This window comes from Eurypyga helias, unplaced genomic scaffold, assembly GCF_000690775.1.
Source record: "Eurypyga helias isolate BGI_N326 unplaced genomic scaffold, ASM69077v1 scaffold10356, whole genome shotgun sequence".
NCBI lineage: Eukaryota > Metazoa > Chordata > Aves > Eurypygiformes > Eurypygidae > Eurypyga > Eurypyga helias.
Genome location: NW_010256176.1, coordinates 11,673 through 33,869, shown reverse-complemented (window position 1 = coordinate 33,869; position 22,197 = coordinate 11,673). Strand labels below are relative to the sequence as shown.

The following is a 22,197-nucleotide window of genomic DNA, read 5'->3' as shown; positions in this document are numbered from 1 at the left end:
CTTGATCCTTATTGCCAAACTCTCCTACCCACCAGTAAGTAAATAAAGCCAGCGTGAAGGCAAACTTTTGAAGTGCCAGTTAAAAACCCTTTAATTCTACATCTTCCAGCACACGTAGGTACAGGCTACAGCGTCAAAGCAGAATGATGCTGAGCACCCCAAAACAACTGCTCGGGCAGAATCGGTATCATGCCGGTTACCCAGCAGAAGTCCCAGGTAGCTGTCAACGTCCCCGCAGTTGGCAGAGACGACAGTTTACAGCTGTAACCTCATGGCATTTCCTGTCCCCTTCCCAACCCCAAAGTCTCCAGGTGACACCTTAAGCCATCCATGTGCAAAGGTCCTAATCCATCGATATAGGAAGAGCCCGAAACTTAGAGCTGCACGTTCGTACTGCGCCACGCCCGCCTCAATTTCATAAATAATACCAATCTGGCTTTTAAAATACTCCTTTGAGAGCAGAGGAGTTCTCACGGTGGTGACCCAAATGGAATTAGAGGAGTCTCACCCGGTTCTACTGAAGTCAAAGGGTCCTGGATTATGACCTCGTCTAGAACTTTGATTACACACTAATTCAGGAAGCGGGGAAATAAAGCATTATGTGTGCAACTGAAGGACACTGCATGGCTTATCAGGCATTAAAAAAAAGCTCAGGAGCCCATGCATTTCCAGGAGTTGGAGTGCTTCTTTAGAACAACCGTATGAAATAATGCCACCAAGATCTAGGAAAACCTGGCTGAGAAGATGCTACATCACTCATCTTCACCAAGATGACGTCTTATGGCGGGCTTACAGAGTCACAGAAGGGAAAAACCCCCAAGGACGAGACAAGGATGTAAGAGCACATTGTCTGTGCTCTTGGCGGCACAGACAATGGTTGGTCTTTCTGGCTTGGTTTTTTCCCCACGAAGCACCTGGCTCACAGCCCACGAACGCATCCAGCCCTGTCCTTAGCGACAAGCTCAGCAATCTACTGTTCCTAACAGCTGACGACCCTGGTCTCGCTCTACGACGTGTGGCAAGAAAGAAGTTCCTTCGGGCAAGCTACTGACGCAGAGAGGCTGCTTTCCTCCAGAACTTTCTGCCACAGGAAGGACCAGCCTTACACCGGCTTTTTTTTTTTTGGTGTAAATGCCCTTAAAGTTCAATGTCTAGAAAATAAACCCCATAGTATGAGCTTGCATCCATTTTTTTATTTTAGTAATTCAACTAGTAACTGACATTTGGATTCCGAGAGTAAATCTGAAAAGTTTCCCATTAAACCGTCCCACATTCCAGAACAAGGCCTGTGACACCGCAGAAACATTTTAAGGAGGCAGCTTACTTATGCACAGGAGCACAAGCAAAATTGCTACGACAGAGTATCCAGCAGGGACTACCTGGCAAACTGAAGTCTTGCTTGTAAGGGAAGACAAAAGGTAAAGAACGCAAATCAGTGCAGCTAGTTCCCCCAGACTGCTGCAATAATGCCCGGTGAGGATTTTCAGGCCCAGGTAGAACCAGCCACTCAAAATTTGTCATGCTGAGAACAGTGGTGTCTTATCAAGACTTTAGACTTCTTCAGTGATTAAAGCCTTCAACACTAATTACAAGCAGTGTAGAGCAAAGGTCTTTGGGTTACAGCTTTAAAGACAACTGATGCTTTCCCTGGTGCAAAGAGAAGGCTTACACTGGGAGACAGCAGTGAGGACTGTAAGCCAACTCACAGCAGTGCAAGTTGTAGTTACCCTGGTAATCCTCACTGTGTTCCCTCCTGTCCCCCTTCCCTGTGTTCCTTCATCTGATGCACCTGCTGGTTATGTACACAGGACAATACTAAGCTGAGTTTACACCACTCGTACGGTGGGCTGGCGCTCTCCGCGCTGGAGTAAGACAACACATAGCCAGTTGTTCTGTTAGAGCTCCTCTAAATGGGATGGATATACGCAGAGGAGTATAGCCCAGCTCCAGCCACGGCAGCAAAGCCACTGCAGCCTTTGCAGTCTGCCAAGGTTTGGGAGGGAGGCTTTCCTCCTGCTCTGCTTCCGATCTGTTGTGCAAGGCTTTATGTGTGGGGAGGGGAAGAACAGGAGAAAGTGCTTCATGCACACACCCCAGGCCAAGGGCTGTTAGCACATACCTGTTCTCCCTGTGGCTGAGGGCTACAGGCTGTAGGCTGCTGGGATTGTTGCTGTGGAGAAAACTGGGACAGATGCTGCTGGAGTGGGTTAAAAATAAAGTAAACCTCCTGGAAGCCGTTAAAGATTGAAAACAAAAGGCATAGTTCAATCAAACTGCTGAGCTTCCCACTGTCCAAGGATGAACATGACATTGATATGATGTACTCCTTGGCGGTTTGGGTTGGGTTTGTTGCGGTTTGGTTTTTTTTAAAGAACTTTAAATAATGTAAAGTGATTCACAAAGTAAAAAAGCCTTATGCTCAGAAACCGAACCTGCATTAAATTATGGCGAGATTATTTCCACAGGAAAATACATTTTTATTATTCCAATTAAAAGTAGAAATTGCACGGCTACTGGAAATGTAACGGCTACTCTTTAAAGCGCTGCTTATTATTTACACTTTTAGAACATTCCACTGAATTTTAGTAGCTGCTTCCAATCAGCAAGCTGCCAGGTCTGAAGCAAAAAAAATGTTGAACAGCCTCGATCGCTCTCCCTTACCCCAGCTTTCATCGCACCGACTTCAGCCAAACCTATCCTTGGCTAACACAAGTGGCAGAGGTAGCTTGAAATACTTCAACATGGAACCACGCAAATACAAGCATTCAATTTTATGGAAGAGCTCTACTCTGGCATAACCGCCTCCTGTGCCTGCCCTTTTTCCCTGTTTCTGGAGTGTGTACAGGACTGGGAGGAGGAAGTAGCAAAGCTACAGCTGATCTTTTACTGGTATTAGTTTTTTCTGAAGCGTGCTGCAACGTGTTGAATACTGAAGCTGCACTTCTGCACCTGGAACTTACAGCTACTTCAAGATCCAGGAACTGCACTCAGTTCCACAAACACTCCCTGTTCTGCTTTTAAATGGGGCTCTGACACAGCAAGGAACCTCTGCTCAGGTTTGTATGTATGCGCAGTGGAAAGAAAACACTCACAGACCTAAACTCTACCTCTTATATGAGCTTCTATTTCCATTACCAGAAGCTCTTTAAAGCTGTTACTGCACCTACGTGTCCATGTTTGACTCAGCTTTTAGGCCCTGTATTATAGAGTGGTTTGGGTTGGAAGGGACCTTAAAGACCATCCAGTTCCAACCCCCCTGCCATGGGCAGGGACACCTTGCACTAGGTTGCTCAAAGCCACATCCAGCCTGGCCTTGAACACTTCCAGGGATGGGGCATCCACAGCTTCTCTGGGCAACCTGTGCCAGTGCCTCACCACCCTCTCCGTGAAGAACTTCCTGATATCCAATCTAAACCTCCCCACTTTCAATTTAAACCCGTTACCCCTTGTCCTGTCACTACAGGCCCTTGCAAAAAGCCCCCCCCCAGCTTCCTTGTAAGCCCAAGTGATTCTACTTGTATGGTTTTGTACTTTTAAAATAATAATAATTTCAGTTTAAAGAATGATTTGCAATAATTGTTTTTTAGCATTAATCTCCTGAATTCAAATGTCAGCATTTTTAGTCTGTTACTGAGAAGTACCTGCTTTGTTGTGAGCTAAGAATATAATTTGCGCCAGGTATCTTTATGGAAGTAGCTTCTTCTCTTGTTCTTAGTGTTTTAAATGAGCAATTAAAGCGTGCAGTAAATAGTTTGTCTGATCAACTGGCTTCAAAGATCTGTGGAGGGCAATGCAGTAAGCAGCACTAAACAAGTCTCTACAGAAAATTAAGAAACTATCATTGTGTTCAAGTATTTTGATTACCTGGAGGAGATTTAAGGGCCGAAGATTTGATGCATTTTTCAAACCAAAGGGGCTGCCTGTTAAAGAAAACATCTTTTTATTAGTAGGAAGTCTTTACTTAATTATATATGTGTACTGCAATTAATACACCTTTCCACTGGGATAGTTTCTAAGCATTTGGAAGTTGGGAAAACTGGCAACTTTAGATTTTATACTTAACACAATGCTGCATTTTCTGTCATGTTGGTAAGTCCATAGTTACCACATTCAAAGAGAAGTGACTAAACCGAAACAAAACTGTATTGCTGCTAAACACTGTATCCTGTAACCTATTACTCATTAATGCATTTACACAAAGGTGAATATGAAGAATATAGAATGGTTTTGGTTGGACGGGACCTTAAAGATCAACTAGTTCCAACCCCCCTGCCATATCATAGTGATTACTCTTCAGTGATTCTTCTGGCTTTCAAAGACTTTACTGTTTGTACAGTAAATCCAGAAGTGTCCAAGGGCTCAGTGGAGTAATAAGCTCCCAGTTTCTCAGTCCTTACCAGAAACCAATCCCTCCCAAAATCTTAGCAACTGCTCAGCCCCCAAGGCCTTCTGGCAAGACATATCTGACTTGCAGAGCTTTTGGCATTATTCCACGTGGCGCTGCTCAAAGCTGCACTAAAAACCCGTAAATGCATATGTAAAACTGTGAGTTGGGTATAGAACTGATACAAATGCTCCAGTAAAACAGCGACTGTCAAACAGACCCCCCTCTTCCCGCCCGAGGTCTGCCACCGACCTAGCGCAGCGCACTGCTCCCACCTGTTACGTGGGAGACAGCGTAGCACGCAAAAATCTCTGACACCAAACTGCTGAAGGCTGAGCGTGCTTGAAAGGATAGAATTAGAATTAAAAGTGAACCTAGTGAATTGAAGAAAAAGGGCCCAAAAATCAGTAACACCGAATTAAAAAAAAAAAAAAGGCAAATGAACAAGTACAAAATAGTGAGCAACTAGCTTTGTGTCTGTACAGCAAGAAAGGAGGTGAGAAGTTACAGCACGTCACAAACATCTCCAAACCATCCGTACCACAGACTACAGGACACACAAATGAAAAGAACCTCTTCACACAGTTTACATTTATAAAACTCACTGTCACAAGATGCCGTAGATGCCAAAAATATAAACAGATTCAAAACCCAATTAGATAAATCCACAGACTAGAAGCACAGGATGTGAAGCACAAAGATCCACGTGGACAGCCTTCAGCTGAGAGAGTTTCCAGCTGCAGAGTGCCAGAAGAGGTAGTTGTATACAAGGGACATCTCACTTCACACTTTTGCCTCGTCTTAAACTCTCTCCTAAGTGTCCTCTAATGGCGACTGTCAGAGACAGAATATAAACTGGATAGGTTTTTGGCCTAAACCAGTAAAGGCATTCTCATGTTAATGTAACTCTGTTGCAAAAAATACAAATATGAAAAAAAAAATAAGCAGACCTCATTTGGGAAAATGTTAACGGGAATGTTGTGAAAGAGATGAGATGCATTTATTCTGCTGTGCTCCACTGTGGTAAATCAGCCAAGCTCAGGCTTGTGTCCAGTTTGGGTTATCACATTTTAAGAAGGATGTGAGCAAATGGGACAGTCTAGAAGAGAGTGACAGCATTACGAAAGGTTTGAAAAATACGACCTATCGGAGAAGACAGACGTGGGACACAACAGCATGTTTGATACTTAGGAGATAAAGAGAAAGGGTGAACAACTAGTTTTCGTGTCTGCAAAGAATAGGAGAAAAAAAAATACTTAATTTGCAGTTATGGAGATGCATTGTAATTAGAAGGAAACATTCTGTGCGGATAATGAACTACTCCAACCAGCAACCAAGGGAGATTGGAATCTTCTTTAGAGCAGGTATTTAAAGACAGTTTAGATAAGCATTGGTTCAGTACGGTTTAGACAGATTTGACTTTGCCTCTCCGCAAGGGATGGGTACCTTGAAGTATATTCCATAGTTATATATTAGCGATTTTTGTCTTTATTTTCAGAAAAAATAAACTAAGAATTTAAATGCTACTTCAATGAATACTGAGGCATACAGATTTATACACTCATTTTGGAAGGCAATAAGGAACTAGTTAATTGTCCTACTAGAATAAAGCTGATAAAACAAAATGCCCCGCATAGTTAAAAAACGAGGCCTCTAAGTTCAGCCATGCCCATTTTCTGGCAGTCATTGTTACCAATTTGGCACTGGAATTTGGAGTTCATCTCAGTCTTCCTATGAGGCACACCAAACAATCCAGGTTTAGAGTATGCTTCCCCAGACTAGCTCCTCCAAATCAATGTCAATCAATCACAACCGTAGCCTGCACTTGGCAAAAAACATGGATGTTGGTCCCGAGCTCCAGCCATCAAATACACAATCTAGTCACACAACAGCCACTTTTGCCCACTGTTCACAATATGTTGCCACACTGTCCCTGACTGAAGGGTGGCTTTTCACACTAACCTGCTTGAGACAGCTTGTTCACACTAACCTGCTTGAGAGGCAGACTGCATTGCAGCGGGCAGCGCACTTGGTACCAGACCTCCTGATGGTAAAATGCCACTCAGATTTATACCTCCAGGGGCTATGGCACCAGTGTTGCACCCCAGCATAGGTTTTGAACCACTCATCAGTGTCTGTGCTCCACTGCGGAAGAGGAAAGACAACACATCAAACCCAACTAGTACAAGCAAAGCGGAGTAACTCTATTTTTTGCCCTCTGTCTCATAGCAAGTAAATCAATTGTTTGCAGTAAATGGGATTGTGGGTAAAGCATCAAGGCAGCTTAAAAGAATCGGCATGCCTAAGCCGTAACAAATCCGTAAATCCATACTCCCAGCATACGCTTTTTTTCCATTGGTATAATCTAAGCAAAATAAACCACAAGTGGTTCCTTTAGTCTAGAAATACTGAATTATCAATAGTCTTCAGAAGAGTTGTATTAGCATAACCAAAAGTTAAGGAACAGGTCTGCGTTTTCTGTTTGCACTACAGAAAAGAAAAAAAAAAAAAAGGAGATCCCTGTAATCGACAGTGATCCACTGCTGAACGCCCTGGATGAGTAACTCAAGTGTCTGATACCTGCACTGAAGCACATGATGTGTCTTACGCTGACCATCACAGATACTGACCACAGAATTTCCTTTAGTCTCAAAAGCAGTGCGTGTTATTGCCAGCGGCATTTTTTTTAAAACCAAAAAAAAAAAGAGTTTTAAAGATCAAAGAATGTTTAACAGCAATGCTTGATCAAATTCTTAAAAAACAGATCTGCTGTTTTCTTGTATTGTACACGCCACCTTTCATTTACAGGCACTTCCCTTTCAGATCTCCATTTTTCATTCGGTGTGGTCTGCACATGGTATTCTACCCCCTCCCCAATTAAAAGTTTTCAAACTTACAGAGCAAAACCTCAGAAACCACATAAATTGAGATTAAGCTTTAGGAAATTAAACTATATGCATCCAAAATGCTGAAAGCACAATTTTCTTAATAGACCTTTCCGGTATTCTAATAGTAGGTGCCTTATATTTGAGAAATACAAGAAGTTTCTAGTGGCTCTTCACTTTATAATTAATGAAATCATCTTGTATTGCAGATCTTGAAAACCATCCATCCTAACGGATGCTGGATAGTCATGTATCATTCCCACCCTGCCCACGGCAAATTAAGAAACGGTCGTAACGAAGGACTTACCACACAGAGCCCACTACATTGATGAAGTTAAGTCCTGCAGAGTTTGCCATGACCTGGGTGGAGGTGGTTCCTGTAGTAATGGATGTTACCATGGTGGAAAGAGGAATGGTCATTACAGGCAGTGCCTGGCTCAGAGACATCTGCTGCTGAGCAAATGGGGTTAACAAAGTGGGCTGAGGGGTGAAGCCTGAATCTTGGGGAGTAGGGGTGGCAGAAGGGGTAATAGGAGTTGAGCTCTGAGCATCAGGAGGGTGTGGGGTCGATGAAGGGGTGTTGGTTGGAGTAGGAGTAGATGGTTTAGGAGTTCCAGACCCTGCTCATTGAGAAAAATAGAAAATGCTAGTTTGTTATAAAAGGCCAGTCCTTTTTGTATAATAAGGTTAATGGAATCTTATTTAGCACTGACAACTTGTTCCATTTTTTAGACTGCAAGTGTTAATTTCTACACAACACGAGTGTTGCAGCACACACTCATTGTTAAGGATGCAGTATAATCACAGAGAAAACCCATTCTCCATGCTTGATTCCTTAGGCCATACACCGATTTGTATCCTCCATAAAGTCCTTCCATAATTTATCATATATTAAGCCATAACTCCATTCAGAAATACTTGAAATAATTTCTTAGTGACCATTTTAACCTAATTGATGTTGTTGTCCTAAGATGTTGGAACATAGAGTCTATATGCACTGCCTGCACAATAGCATCATGGAAAACAACAGATTCAACAAAGAACATACACTATTACAATAATCATGGGGCTGGTTAAATTTCACCAGGTAGCTGAACTCCCATTTGTCAAATTTTAATCAAATAATGTTTTCATATTGAAGAATCATAGGATAACACTGCATCTTTAAAAAGTTGCTGTGCAATGCCTTCTGTTTAAACGTAGCATATATAGCTGTATTTGTTGGGGATGCAGTAAGCAGTTTATCAATAGAAAACAAAACAAACCCCCCCCAAAAGGTTGAGGTGGGTGTTTTTTTTTTTTTAGCTTTCATGGCCTGCAGAAAGAAAGGAAATAAATGTGAACGTCCAGCTGCTGTGACTACAGCCTTAAAGTAACAACTGCGTGCAGCAGATTCACACAGTTCATAGCACTAACAAACACAGAGTAAATACGTTAGGAGAAAACTTTTAAAAGTTTTCTTTTTTTTCTTTGTGCAAAACAAGAAATCAGCAAAGTTACACCTTTTGAGCTATCCAGATTTTAAATTATTTAATGCAAGAAGTGTATTATTATACTGTGCAGGATACTGGAATGTGCAGCATACAATTATTCATAAAAAACTGAAAAACTACATCTAGGATTTCTCTTTGTACAAATCTGTTCATGAAATGTCTCAAGACGCATACATATTTTAAAAAGTGTTTGTGATCTCTGGCTAAGATTACAACGACCCTGTCAGCGTTAATGAAAACACTTGAACTAGGATGGCACTTGTGACTGAAATTTACATTTTTAACACCTCAGAATATGGTGCTATCATCAGCAGCATCACCGCCACACTTGCAATCAGCAATGATTTGTAAAACAGTGTAGGAGTGTTTTAAAAAATCATCTTATCGTTTATTGTATCACCACCTTGGGACTGATCAGATTATATACATACAGAGAGATACAACTGCACCAGCTCCTATAACATTTAGAAAACCAGATGCTTAAAATTATGTAAAAGCAAACTGATCTAACACACTGTTTTTACACTGGAGGGAAAAAATAATCTACACTTTGGAATTTTATGTCATCACATTATCTACCAGCCTTTCATAAATGAGATCATACTAATTGCATAAAATGCATTAAAACGTATACACAGAGGGTGCATACATATATACAGAAAAAACGAACACAGTTACAATAAACATAAAATACATACAGTGAACAAGAGACCTGCCTAAAGCTGCACAACTGATACAATTTAGGGTACACTGTACACTTAAGTTTCATCATTCCACAGGTTAAGGAGTTTATCTTGGGAAGCATTTATGCAAAAGCCTAAGATTTAATGGAGAATTTAGGTCGTGACTCACTTTGTGAAGAGCTCGCAGGAGACATGGCAGCTGGAGAGAGCATGCTAACTTGATTAAGATCCATAGATTGTTTCCGAGAAAGACCAGGAGGCTTGGAAGGAGGAGGAGGAGTTGGGGATTTTAGATGGCCACTTGACTGTTGTGGACTAAAAATATTACCTGAAAAAGCGTAGTTAAAATACATTATTGTTCTGTGAGTATATGTTAACTGGCCTATTTGTTAGGATGCAATTTTGTGACCAATATAATCAGAAAACAACAAAATTATGCTCTTTACACGCATACTGATTTTTTTTTTTTAAATTAAAGCTTTACTAAAGGGATACTGTGTCATTTTACAATAGGCAGAACACATGAAAAGGAGATGCCCAAATCAATAAATAATTACCTGAAGAGCTACTTCCTGAACTTGAAGGTAATTTGATGGGAGGAGGTCGGTGTTTTACACCTTTCCCCAATACTGAAGACTGAACAGAGCCTGATATACTTTCTGGCTGCTAGGAGGAAAGAGAAATTAACACTACCAGAGCAACAATGTAAGCTTCCACATGTTTGACAGAAAAGACAATTCAATTAATTTGTACTGACTTCTCGAAAGCATGACAAAATTCCCTTCAAACACCAAAATAAATCAAAATCTGAAATATTTTAAAAACATAACTTATGACCAACTCTCTTTAGATAAAATGCTTACCAAGAAGCAGCTTGAAAGTGCTTGTAAAATTTAAAACAAGCATAAAGAATTTTAAAAAAATTAAGGACTTTCACTTTTCTTTGCAGTTCTGAAGGCCTTTTAAGTAATTTTCACAAATGGAAGTGTGACACATGCACTTTAAATAAAAGGACAATTTGGTCATACTTGACAAATCCATCGTTCATTATCTATATATGCCTGCCATTTCTAACCAATAGGGATTTAGAGAACAACATCAGATTTCCCAATCCCAGAAGCAGGAATTTAAATACATTCAGGAAAATCCTGAATGTGCATAAATCAATACACATTTTCCCACTGACTTCAGTGGGATCAGAACTTCACTAATCTTTTCAGAGGAAAGGTGCTCCCTTTTTGTTTGCTCTTACAACGCACTTAGGAGGTCAGTTGAACATAAATTAGCTTCCACTAATCAAGCCTGCAGTTTTCAGTCACTCATAACAGACTCTAAATCCATAATTCCAACAGCTGACACTGTCAAAAGTCTCAACAGTGAAACACATTTATAGTCTATACATTTACCTATAAAGCAGGTATCCCATAAATGAAAGTAATGTCTCAACAAACATAGAATCCACAAACTTCTGAAACTGCTAGGGCCTGCAGTGACAGGACAAGGGGTAACGGGTTTAAATTGAAAGTGGGGAGGTTTAGATTGGATATCAGGAAGAAATTCTTCCTGGAGAGAGTGGTGAGGCACTGGAACAGGTTGCCCAGAGAAGCTGTGGATGCCCCATCCCTGGAAGTGTTCAAGGCCAGGCTGGATGAGGCTTTGAGCAACCTGGTCTAGTGGAAGGTGTCCCTGCCCATGGCAGGGGGCTTGGAACTAGATGGTCTTTGAGGTCCCTTCCAGCCCAAACCATTCTGTGATTCTATGAAACTAGAAAATGAGGCATTTAATGTAGCAAATGAAATATTTCAGTGCCGGAGCCTATATCAGATGTGCATGGGCTAACAAATCAGAGCACCCAGCATTGTGCAGAATTACCCTTTTTGGAAAGCTTAGCTTCTGCTGATTCTCAATAAGAGAGACAATGCCTCTACACGTTATAATTGCCTGCTTATAGAAAAAGAATCTTTTGAGGAAAATTCTGAGGACCACCTTTCTCTTCTACTACTATAATCTACTTTCTTTATTCCGACAATAAGACTAATGTCCGATTTAAAAAGGGAGTAGACCATTAAATACTGCAACCTGAGTTTAAAAAGGGAGTAGACCATTAAATAAATACTGCAACCTGAGCATCTTCGGTCCAGCTTTGGTGGGGGCTTGGATGGCCAGACAACCTGACTTCCAGAAGTACCCTCCCACCCAAAGTTATTCTGTGATTTGTATGTACATATATACGTCTACATACATACACACATGTGGATGCATGGGTCTGCACACATACAGAATCATTCTTCATTTCAATAATCAACAACTTCACTCTGAGGGTGCCAGAGCACTGAAATGGGCTGCCCAGGGGGGCTGTGGAGTCTCCTTCTCTGGAGGTATTCAAAACCCTCCTGGACATGTTTCTGTGCAATCTGCTCTAGATGAACCTGCCTTGGCAGGGGGGTTGGATTAAACCATCTCCAGTGGTCCCTTCCAAGCCCCAGCGTTCTGTGATTCATATTCCTTTCTGCAACTGCTGGCCCCTGCATGCTGTTCTTTTGGCTGACACCAAGAACCACCTCTTTCAGAGCAACGTCATTGCAGTTTAAAAAGTAGGTATTTAGGGGAAAGGCGTAGCAAACGAACTAGCCCAACAGATACAAAATTAATTTACTAGTTGGAGCCTAAAACAGAGCTCACCACTGCGGTACTGAATCTGAGCAAGAAAGCCACAAGTAGCAAATAAAGCACAAGGCAATGCCAACAGGCATGAGAATTTGGGAATGCAGGAATTTCTACTGGATGTTTGCATGCAAAAAGACGCACTTTAATTGTTTTGGTGCTGGTTTTTTAATTTTCCTCTTTAAACTAAAGAGAAAATAATTTTAATAACATCTAAATGTAAAAGGAAAGAAAGAAGTTCAGCTACTACACCTGCTTCTATTTTTACCATCCTATAAAGTAAAGCACATAGCTGCGTTTTACTATACTGCACTGTGAAAGGTTCATCTGAACAGGGGCAATGCTACAACAAAACCTTGAAGCTAACTATACTATACACAGCTTAAAGACAATTCCCGCCCCCCCATATTTGAACAGTGAAGACAAACGTGCTTTCCTCTAACTTTTCCCATATACATACTCTGAATTATGACACTAAAGCATTCAAAAAAAAAAATTCAGAATGAAAATTTTAGGTTATTTTCATTTTAAATGTGGATAGCAAATTTATTCTGATAATTAAATAATCAAGTGCACATAAAACAAATGGATGGGTCAATAAACTCACTTCCATTTCCTTCCCTGGAGAAAGATGACTTAGATTGACTGATCCACCTGAATTATGAAACATTTTCACAGGACATTTAGCTTCACTTTGTACTAACTCCTGATACTGGTTCACCACTCTGTAACAAACAATGAGGACAGAAAATTATTAACAACTTTGAACTTCTGAATTAGACACGTATATGTAAACACATAATCGTATGGGTTACACAGTCATATATTACATGTCATAATTTATACTGTGCTGGTTTTAGTTGGGATAGAGCTAATTTTCTTCACAGTAGCTAGTATGAAGCTATATTTTGGATTTGTGCTGGGAAGAATATTACTATCATTATGTTATTTATTTATATTCAATTATTAAATTTTTCTTATCTCAACCCACAAAGTTTCCTTGTCTTTTCCTCTGATCCCCCTCCTTCACTGGGCAGGGGGAGGCAAGAGAGTGGCTGTGTGGTACTTAGTTGCTTAGTGGGGTTAAACCACAACATATAGGTAAGTACATATTATGTAAGTTTTATCTACATAAAACAGAGGCGCACATATATAAAACATATACAGCTATCTTTTGACTTTATGTTCCTGGGGTCTTTTCTTAGATTTATTCCATTTTCACTTTTCTTGTAATCACTTTTTTCCTAATGCAACATACTGTTTGTTTAAGAAACACTCTTTTGGAGCAATATGCAAAACAGTAGACAGAACATTTCCCTTCCCAAAGGCAACAGCAGTTCTTTCAGATACCAGTCAGTGGGGGTCCTTTCTCCTCACAGGGCCCCCAAATCTCTATAAAGCTGCGTCCTCTGCTTATGCTCCCAGTGGAACAATCAATTCCCCTTTAACTTGAGGTTTGTGTCAGCTGGGGACTCACTGAATGTACATCCAAGTACCAGTTGTCACAGCAAAAGTGATCACTCCTCTCTGAGCACCAGGACAGCCAGGTCTCATTCTGAGACACTCATCAGCAGTGATATATCCAAGAATTTAAAGCATCAACAGCATCAGGCAAAGTTTGAAACACTCTTCTACCAAATCAAATACTACTTCTCAGCTAATCTAAGAGAGCTAGGTTGAGGGAATACTGTTTCATGAACACGGACAGAATATACCAAGTGACCTTGCAGACTCAAAAATGAAGTGGAAGACCTGTTGTCACTTGCACTCTGGGCAGACTGAAAGAAAACCTCGATGAAAAGCTGCTGGAGTATTTCCTTTAGCAAACACCTAGTTGCAATGAGCTACACTTTATTCTGGCACAGCACTGCTACAATATGCTGCTACAAGACTCATGCAGGCATAAGCAAGGGTCCCAAGATACATGGCAGAGGAAACGACACAGTGTACTTTCCTCAGCAATTAGGTTTCAGACTGCTTTAAAATTACAGTGGAATCAGAGTAATGAAATGCTGTGTACTTAGAAAGGTGGACCTGCCCTCCCTCCTCATCTTCTGTTTCTTCTCTTCCTAGTCCCTGAAACATAACTGCTTGTTTTGATTAAGGGATGTATGCAACCCAGCAGCAAACATGACCAACAAATCAATCCCAGTTAAAACCAGACCCCTGTGTTATGGTTTTCAGCCAACCAATCCCTGAATCAACTTACAGCACAAACAGTAAAAGTCTCTATCAGCACAAAGGAGACAAGAGAGAATATAAGCGAAGAGCTTCTTGATCAGAATTATCTATTAAAACAGAGAACATGATGATTTATTTTTGATGAAATTCAGAACTTATCTCCCTGCCAGGTACATGGCATTACACTAGATTACACTTAAAGGTCAAATGAACAACTTCCATGATTGCTAATTTACCATACAAAATGTCAAGATGAAATACCTGCTGAGTGCTCTCAGAATTTTGTAATTACTTGTGTTATCAAGAATAGCTGCAGCCAACCGTAACAACACACTTGGAATTTAGGCAGTGGCATAAGCTGTATTCACGCATTTGCTTTCCGCTATTCTTCCTTGCTTGTTAAATATAAAAGCTGCACTCTACATCCTAATTACCATGATTAATTCCTCTCATTTCCCTCATCTGCTCTAGATGTTTCCATAACCACCACATTAACAGCCATAATGGCTAACAGGAACAAAATATATTATTTGGCATCGAGCCAAATGGTTGTACATACAATATTAATTTACCTTTCAGCATCAGTCTTCGACCCAATAAGGAACCTGAAAGGTAGAACGTATAGACACACTTTCAGTCATGACTTGGAATAAAACAACATATTTTCATAATCACAAAACTCCAGAAGAATGTCAACACACTCTTTTCTTCGGACCTGCTGAAAATACAGGAGATCCTATACACATATGGCCTAATACAGTCTCCTTTAAGGATAGATTTACAAAGCAAAAGGCAGAATATGGAAGTTGTGTATTTTGTACTTTCAAAAACTGGAAGTGAATCTCTGCTACAGAACTGCTGCTGTGAAAAGCAGCAAGGGCAGAGTTATGTATAAATCAACATATCAATATGCTCACACTGAAATACAAACATAAGTGCCCTGGGGGTATGTCAAAACCAGCCCTACCTGCAGTATTTTAGCAAACTTCCCATTGTTTGATTTGATTTATGCAAATTCCAATTCCTTGTGATTTTCCAGAACTCCTAAATAAGCATTTCTTTTTTTGTAACACTTATGGCTTGCATACTTGTTAGTTCAAGTGATATTTTTTTTTAAACACTATAGACTTTTCTGTTTCTCTAGCTCAAAAGAAATAAACCCACCTAAAAAAATGGTTCTATTTTACAGAAGAAGAGCAAAAAACATCTTCTACACCTTCCACTTCATGTGACAGTTTTCCAATGAAGTACCATCCAAATTCTGATGAACTTCAGCTGGTAATGTCTTATAAATAATGGGCTAGAGCAGTAGTTTCCAAAAAAACCCAGGCATCTCACCCCTCTAAATCCTTTTAACTCACTCACAATCCTCACTCACAAGTGAGTGAGAGGCTGTGTGGTGCTTAGTTGCTGCTGGGATTAAACTCCAATAGTATGGAGAAAGTCAATAGCTCAGCCTAGGTATAAAACATCCAGAGTATTAAGAAGATTTTAAGAGTTTTAAAAAACAATATATAGGAATTACATACTAGACAATGAAACTAACAGAACTAGAGTTTGCTCAGGCTCACTGCTCCTTCCCGTACTGAAATTTATAGGGTCTATTCTGCTGCACAGGTTCCTCCACAGAGAATCTGCTACACAGTAAAAAGAACAAAGAATAGAGAATCGTTGTAGAACCACAGCCAACAACAGCAGATTCAAGCCAATTCAAAACAACAAAGCTTCTTGGGAGCTTGTGTTTTTCTTCATTATTTATTTAGCCTAAATTTCTGTGCATAAGGGCGAACACAATATAACAAAGTTTTATGGTTTCTCAGCATCAGGCAAATATTGTGAACAATCAAAATTATGAGTAACACTGAAAAAGGGTGCTAACAACATCTTATGTTTCTCCACCATCTCAGGGTTTTTTTTGGGGGGGTGGAGTTTGGTTATTTTTTTGGGGGGTGTTGGGCTTTTTGTCTGTTTGTTGATAGTTTTTTCTTTTTTTACAGTATGTCTTTAATATAAAAGAACATGCAGATTTAACATAAAAGTACATTTCAGATATGAAGGTTCAACATATTTTCTTAAAAAATTTAATTAGCTGAATATTTCATACAAAACTTAAATCAGATTTCTAGCTTGGAAGTACTTTTATGACTTAAAATGGTAAGTAATGTTTGTCTTCCTTTATCTATCAGATCCCAGTACAGTTTACAAGAACATATAACTTACTGGGATGGAGTTAATAGGCTGTCATTTTCCTCATCACCTTTGAGTGTCTGAATTTTACCATAGTACAAGGGATTGCCAAGAGACTGAAAAATGGTCAGTTTTGTTTTTTGAAGCTGATTACCAACTTCACATTCAAACACATAATCATCTTTTATTTCCTAAAAGACAGAAGAAAATAACCACATAAATCTTAAACAAGAGATAACAAACAGATCGTAAAATATGCCACTTCTATACAATACAGTAAAATAACCCCACTCTGTAAGAAAGGTGAGTAACACTCCCTAAGAAGGGGTGCACTATCTAAAATGAAAGTGATTTGAGAACTTATCTAAAGGGATAAGAGGAAAAAAGAATCTCTTAAAAATATAATAATATTACATGCCCTAAACAATCATGTAGATATGGAAAGGCAGACTGGGCAAACAAGTACAGAAAGCAGTTTTATATAAATTATGGCAATGAAAACAAAGTCTTCTGAGTAAAATGTTGGAGATGAAGATTAAGTTCTATAGGAAAGTATTACTTTTTGGAAATATTAACTAGAGAGACATGATAGATGCTATTAATAAATAACATTCCGTCTCCAAAACAACAAGGTATTAATGAATTGGTTTATGGTTAATAATATTAAATTATTACTTCTTATCAAATCATGTAATCTGTGACAAAAATCTTAAGGTTCAACTTCAATATTGCAGAAAGAGCTTTTTGTAAGAGGTATTTAACATTACTTCATCTCTTTCCAAGTTTAACATTTTAACAGAAGCTCTTTGCCATCAATCTTTGAGTATCTGAGTGAAGAAAACAATTTGTTGTGCAGAGTACTGCTCCCTGTAAATTAGTATGCCTTTTTTACTATACAGTAACAGCACATCTTACTTGGGAGATTCAAGTTGCTTTTCCTTGCATTTCTGGAAAACCTGAGGAAATTACAAGACTGATCACATGCATGCTGCACTGTATAAAATTACAAGTATCTGTGGTAATCTTTCTGTGTCTATATAACATATGGAAGATTAATTAAACTGGAGGAGAGACGACTATTCCCACATGACTTAGATTTTGTTGAAATAAGAGGCATTTTAACTAGAGACAGAAGTTTGGCCAAAAGTCTGAACTACTCACATGTGCTGGCCAGACAGTTGGTTGTGAGTCATCAGGCTTGATAGACTTTTCCACTTTGGCATATTTTTCCACCTTAAAGAAGATGGAGATAACAGAAAAGAAAGAACAGTTGTCAGATTGGGCCAGAGTTAAAGTCAACCTAACACAAATTCTTGTTTTTAACAGTGGTAACATGATAGTCTATAAAAAGTGAATGCAAGAAACAGACAGGGATAGCTTGATACTTCATATAGCATCCCCTGTTTAGGGGATGCATTCAGAAAAAGCAAATTGGAGAACTTTCAAAAGTCTACATTTATTCTGTTACTCTGTATTTGCTATGTTAAACTTAAGTGTGAAACACAGCTTCAGACTAGAGACTGAAACCACTTCCTGCGATGTGGAACGGTTAAGAAGTGTCAGAATATCAGTAACTCCTAAAGACTCTGATAAATCAGGTACATCACTGCTGAAGTGCAAAGGGGAGAAGGTTTGCACCAACCTACAGCATGATTTAATGCACAATGTGCACTCTCGCCAGTCCTATTAAGTCCAAAGCTACAATCCTGTGTAGTCTACTGAGTCCCTTCTGTACACTAGTAGTATGTGTTTTGGCAGCGCCAGAAACTGAGAACGTAAATGTCCCGAGAGAATAATTCACACACAGCAATCAGAAGAATTCCCAACTAGAATTCTCTGTATAACAAAACACTATTGAAAATATTGTGTCCCATAGTATCATAACATGTCTAAAAGAAGAATTTCTACCAAGTTGAGAAGTGACTAATTTTTAAATAATTTCCTTACCTCATTTCTTTTGCTATTTTTTGTGTATTATCAGACAACTTCAAATAGACACGTGCTCACTGAACTAACAGGTGAACAATACTAAAGGCCTGTTGGCACTGTTTTATCTCACACAAACTATCATGTTAGAATTGCAATGTATTCCAGTGTGGTTTAGCTTGTGTTTATTGTACTTTACAGGACAGAAAAGTCACTCTAAAGGTTAAAGTCACTCCCATTTTTTAAAAGGTCATTCTTTGATACTGGATGCTCTCTAGTCTCTTCTTCACACAATATAACATTCAATACAATTGCTGATCATTGTTAATGGTAACAATTGGACTTACATCCACTTCAGAAGGTGCAGTCAGGTAGCAGGGATTCTGTTTCCACATATCTACGCACTGGAAGACGAAAAAGCAGTATTAATGTATTAAATGATTAAAATAAATAGTTTGAAGTATACCCCCCTACGTCTCAGAACACTTACATTTCCAGCTTTAGAAATTTTGAGGTCGTACTGCTGGGCCCCTTTCCTCTCCTTTCTTTTCTGTAAGTAGTCAAGTAGTCTGAGCTGAGGTGGAGTTGAATAGTGAGCTACTTCCTGCTGTCTGTTCAGAGACGACCTTGAGTACCTTTTGAAGCACCTATGGTAAAATGACAGATAAGCTTGTAAAACCAGCAAAATGAAATTCCCCACTGCTGGTGTACAAACACCAAAGTACGCAGGGAAACGCTACCTGCACTAAGAGACAGGTTCTGAAATATTAATTTAAAATTGCTATTCTGGATTACACTGTAAAACTCTTGATTTCATATTTTTAAAAATTACTACTATTCTGTTCATGTGTTTCAGCACTAAGTATGGGGTTATTTTTGAAACGCATATATTGTCAAAATGAGTAAGAAATTGAGAAGTTGCCAAGCTTAAAATATTTGTGTATTATCATTTCAGTTCTGTCAAAGAATCTTTGTACTGCTCACATAACTAAGTTCTAAACATAGGAAGTACTCTCCATCCTTTGTCTCGTGCCAAACCCATTGGCACATTAATGCTGTTCTGGACGTTAACGTAACACCTTCAGCTGTTTTTCTAGTGGAATGTTTGTTGACCACAAAGCTCTAATTTTAAGGACTGCTTGATCATTTTCACTGACTATACATTTGCCTAGTATTTCAATGCAAATCCAGTTTTAAATATTTCAGTAATTTTGACAGACCATTAATACATTATCATTCCACAGAGCAAACACAACTCTTCTATAGCAGAAGAAATGTGAACCATTTCAAGCTTTTGTGGGGAAAAAAGTAAACCACCATGCACAAAAAGTGAAACATTTTCAACATTTTATAAAAGTAATGTGGAATGCACTATGTAAGTTTTCTAGGATCCTAATATGCCCACACTTTTGTTTAACCTGAATGTCAAGCATATAGACAATGTCTCAGATTTCCTCATCCAGGGTTAAACTTGTACCTAACAAATCGAAGACCAATATGCAGCATATCCATTTACGTATTTTACATTACTGATGTGTCATCTGACTCAGCTTACATATGAATTGTGCAAAAAAAGGACAAAGTCAAAACTGCAGTATAACGTATTATGTTAAGAAAATAATATACATACAATTTGATATACAAAAATAATATTACAAGCCTACTACTAACTGAATTATAGTACAATACTGAGCACTTAAAAATAAGTATCATTTCTCAACTGTTCCTTATGTTCCTAATATTTAAGTAGATACTGCACTGGAGAAGCAAAATTTTCAGGTAAAGCATTACTTATACTCTGAAACACTTCATAAGGTCAGAAAGTCTCAATATACTTCACACTGAAGACTACCGTTTCATGGGGCGAGTATTCATCTTCTGCTTGTTGTACAGGAGTCTGTTTGTAGTACAGGTCACTGCTATTGAAGGATCCAGACACAAGGGCTCTGCTGTAGCCAAAATAAGTTGGCTCTCAAGTAGGAGCTTATCCTCCTGCAATACACATAGCTATTAATACATGTGAAAAACTGAAGACTTGTACACTAATTACACTGACACACGCCTAGGTATATGTGCACATTATCTTAATAACAAATAATTGTGTGGGATATCAAACAAAAGAAAATATTCAACAGTTAAGTATCACTAACCATTATAATGAGCTACAGAGTTAGGGTGGGGTTTCCAATAGGAAAAAGAAACCCTTCTGACAAGTAGGAAACATGTTCTGGTTTTTGGTTTGTGTTTTCTTTGTTTGTTTGTTTTAAACACAGTAGTAGTGGCAATGAAATCCATTTTCTGTCATTCATTTATGCTGATGGACTGACAACCACTGGCATAATAATGATCTACTTGGAACAGGTTGCCCAGAGAAGCTGTGGATGCCTCATCCCTGGAGGTGTTCAAGGCCAGGCTGAATGAGGCTTTGAGCAACCTGGTCTAGTGGAAGGTGTCCCTGCCCATGGCAGGGGGGTTGGAACTAGATGGTCTTTAACGTCCCTTCCAACCCAAACCATTCTGTGATTCTATGACTTTAGATTACAGTGTGAAATGGATTTGAGCACAAGCATGGCTATGAAATACAAAGGAGCACGTTGAGTACACCATGCTATCCAGCATTTAACTATTACTGTAAAACCTTAGTTATTTAGGATTCCTTTTACTGTAACAGTATCAATAACAAAAGGATGCTAGAGGAGCAACAGTGTCATTAGACTCCAACTGCTGTTCGGGGGCTGTGTGCTGAAGATGAATGAAGGAAAGTAACCTAGTTAGAGTAACTCCAATACTGTCATTTTGCATTACCAAAACTTAAGGTCTGATTCTACAAAACTTTTAGCAAATCCTATTGTTTTCTAAGGCATCTTGTGGGAAGATGCTATTAACAAGTTAATTCAGCAGCTCTCTGGAGCATTTACCATGCAGAGCTACACACATCACTGCCAGTCTGAATTAACAGAAAACATAATCAGTTTTGTTTATCAGATTTTATTGACCAAATAATTAAAATTTATTTTACTGCGTATATACCACATCGCTGTAAAGTTTTAAAATAACTGCTAACCCACCTGTGTCCATTTGTGGTTGTCACTTGTTATAGAATGCACATCACAAATTAAAGTCTGAGAAAGAAGACATAATGGTAATTAGCTTTCAACTGAATAATAATATTTCCTATGTTCAGTAATAGTTCATAAGCAGTCTAGGAATTACTGTAACATTGAGGAATGACTTAAAATACTCCTTACTTGCATTGTAGGACGCAAAAGAATGTGCTTGCTTTGGTACGTTGGAGATTTCATGTTACCAGACTGCCTATAGTCACGTATTTCTGCTATGACACATCCACAATGAAAAATATTAACCTAGTTGAAACAAAAAGAACAACTTGTGAATAAACAATATTTACCAGTCTGCCTCAGCCCCTGCCTCCAAAAATGCAAATTTGTGGAGGCTGTCTCCATTCCCATGCAGCGCTACAGGCTTAGGGACGAGTGGATGGAAAGCTGTCAGGCAGAAAAGGACCTGGAGGTGTTGGTCGAGAGCAGCTGAGTATGAGCCAGCGGTGTGCCCAGGTGGTCAAGAAGGCCAGTGTCAAGAAGAAGAAGTGTCAAGAAGGCATCCTGGCCTGTGTCAGGAAGTGTGGCCAGCAGGACTAGGGCAGTGATTGTCCCCCTGTTCTGGGCACTGTCGAGGCTGCACCTCGAATTCTGTGTTCAGTTCTGGGCCCCTCACTGCAAGAAAGACACTGAGGTGCTGGAGTGTGTCCAGAGAAGGGAACAGAGCTGGGGAAG

General features: G+C 39.4%; 1 protein-coding gene across 1 annotated transcript in view; it reads right to left on the bottom strand.

Annotated features, from left to right (window-relative positions):
• Nucleotides 1–22,197, bottom strand: part of SUPT20H (suppressor of Ty 20 homolog (S. cerevisiae)) — a 34,776-nt gene that overhangs the window by 2,080 nt on the left and 10,499 nt on the right. Inside the window, exons 7-20 of the mRNA XM_010153585.1 lie at nucleotides 21,652–21,768; nucleotides 21,472–21,525; nucleotides 20,256–20,395; nucleotides 18,894–19,050; nucleotides 18,751–18,807; nucleotides 17,639–17,710; nucleotides 16,511–16,668; nucleotides 14,863–14,895; nucleotides 12,717–12,834; nucleotides 10,003–10,108; nucleotides 9,615–9,773; nucleotides 7,577–7,646; nucleotides 6,375–6,529; nucleotides 3,865–3,920 (exon numbers count right to left, since the gene is read on the bottom strand). Coding sequence (XP_010151887.1) covers nucleotides 3,865–3,920; nucleotides 6,375–6,529; nucleotides 7,577–7,646; nucleotides 9,615–9,773; nucleotides 10,003–10,108; nucleotides 12,717–12,834; nucleotides 14,863–14,895; nucleotides 16,511–16,668; nucleotides 17,639–17,710; nucleotides 18,751–18,807; nucleotides 18,894–19,050; nucleotides 20,256–20,395; nucleotides 21,472–21,525; nucleotides 21,652–21,768 — 1,452 coding nt within the window. The remainder of the gene's footprint in view (nucleotides 1–3,864; nucleotides 3,921–6,374; nucleotides 6,530–7,576; nucleotides 7,647–9,614; nucleotides 9,774–10,002; nucleotides 10,109–12,716; nucleotides 12,835–14,862; nucleotides 14,896–16,510; nucleotides 16,669–17,638; nucleotides 17,711–18,750; nucleotides 18,808–18,893; nucleotides 19,051–20,255; nucleotides 20,396–21,471; nucleotides 21,526–21,651; nucleotides 21,769–22,197) is intronic.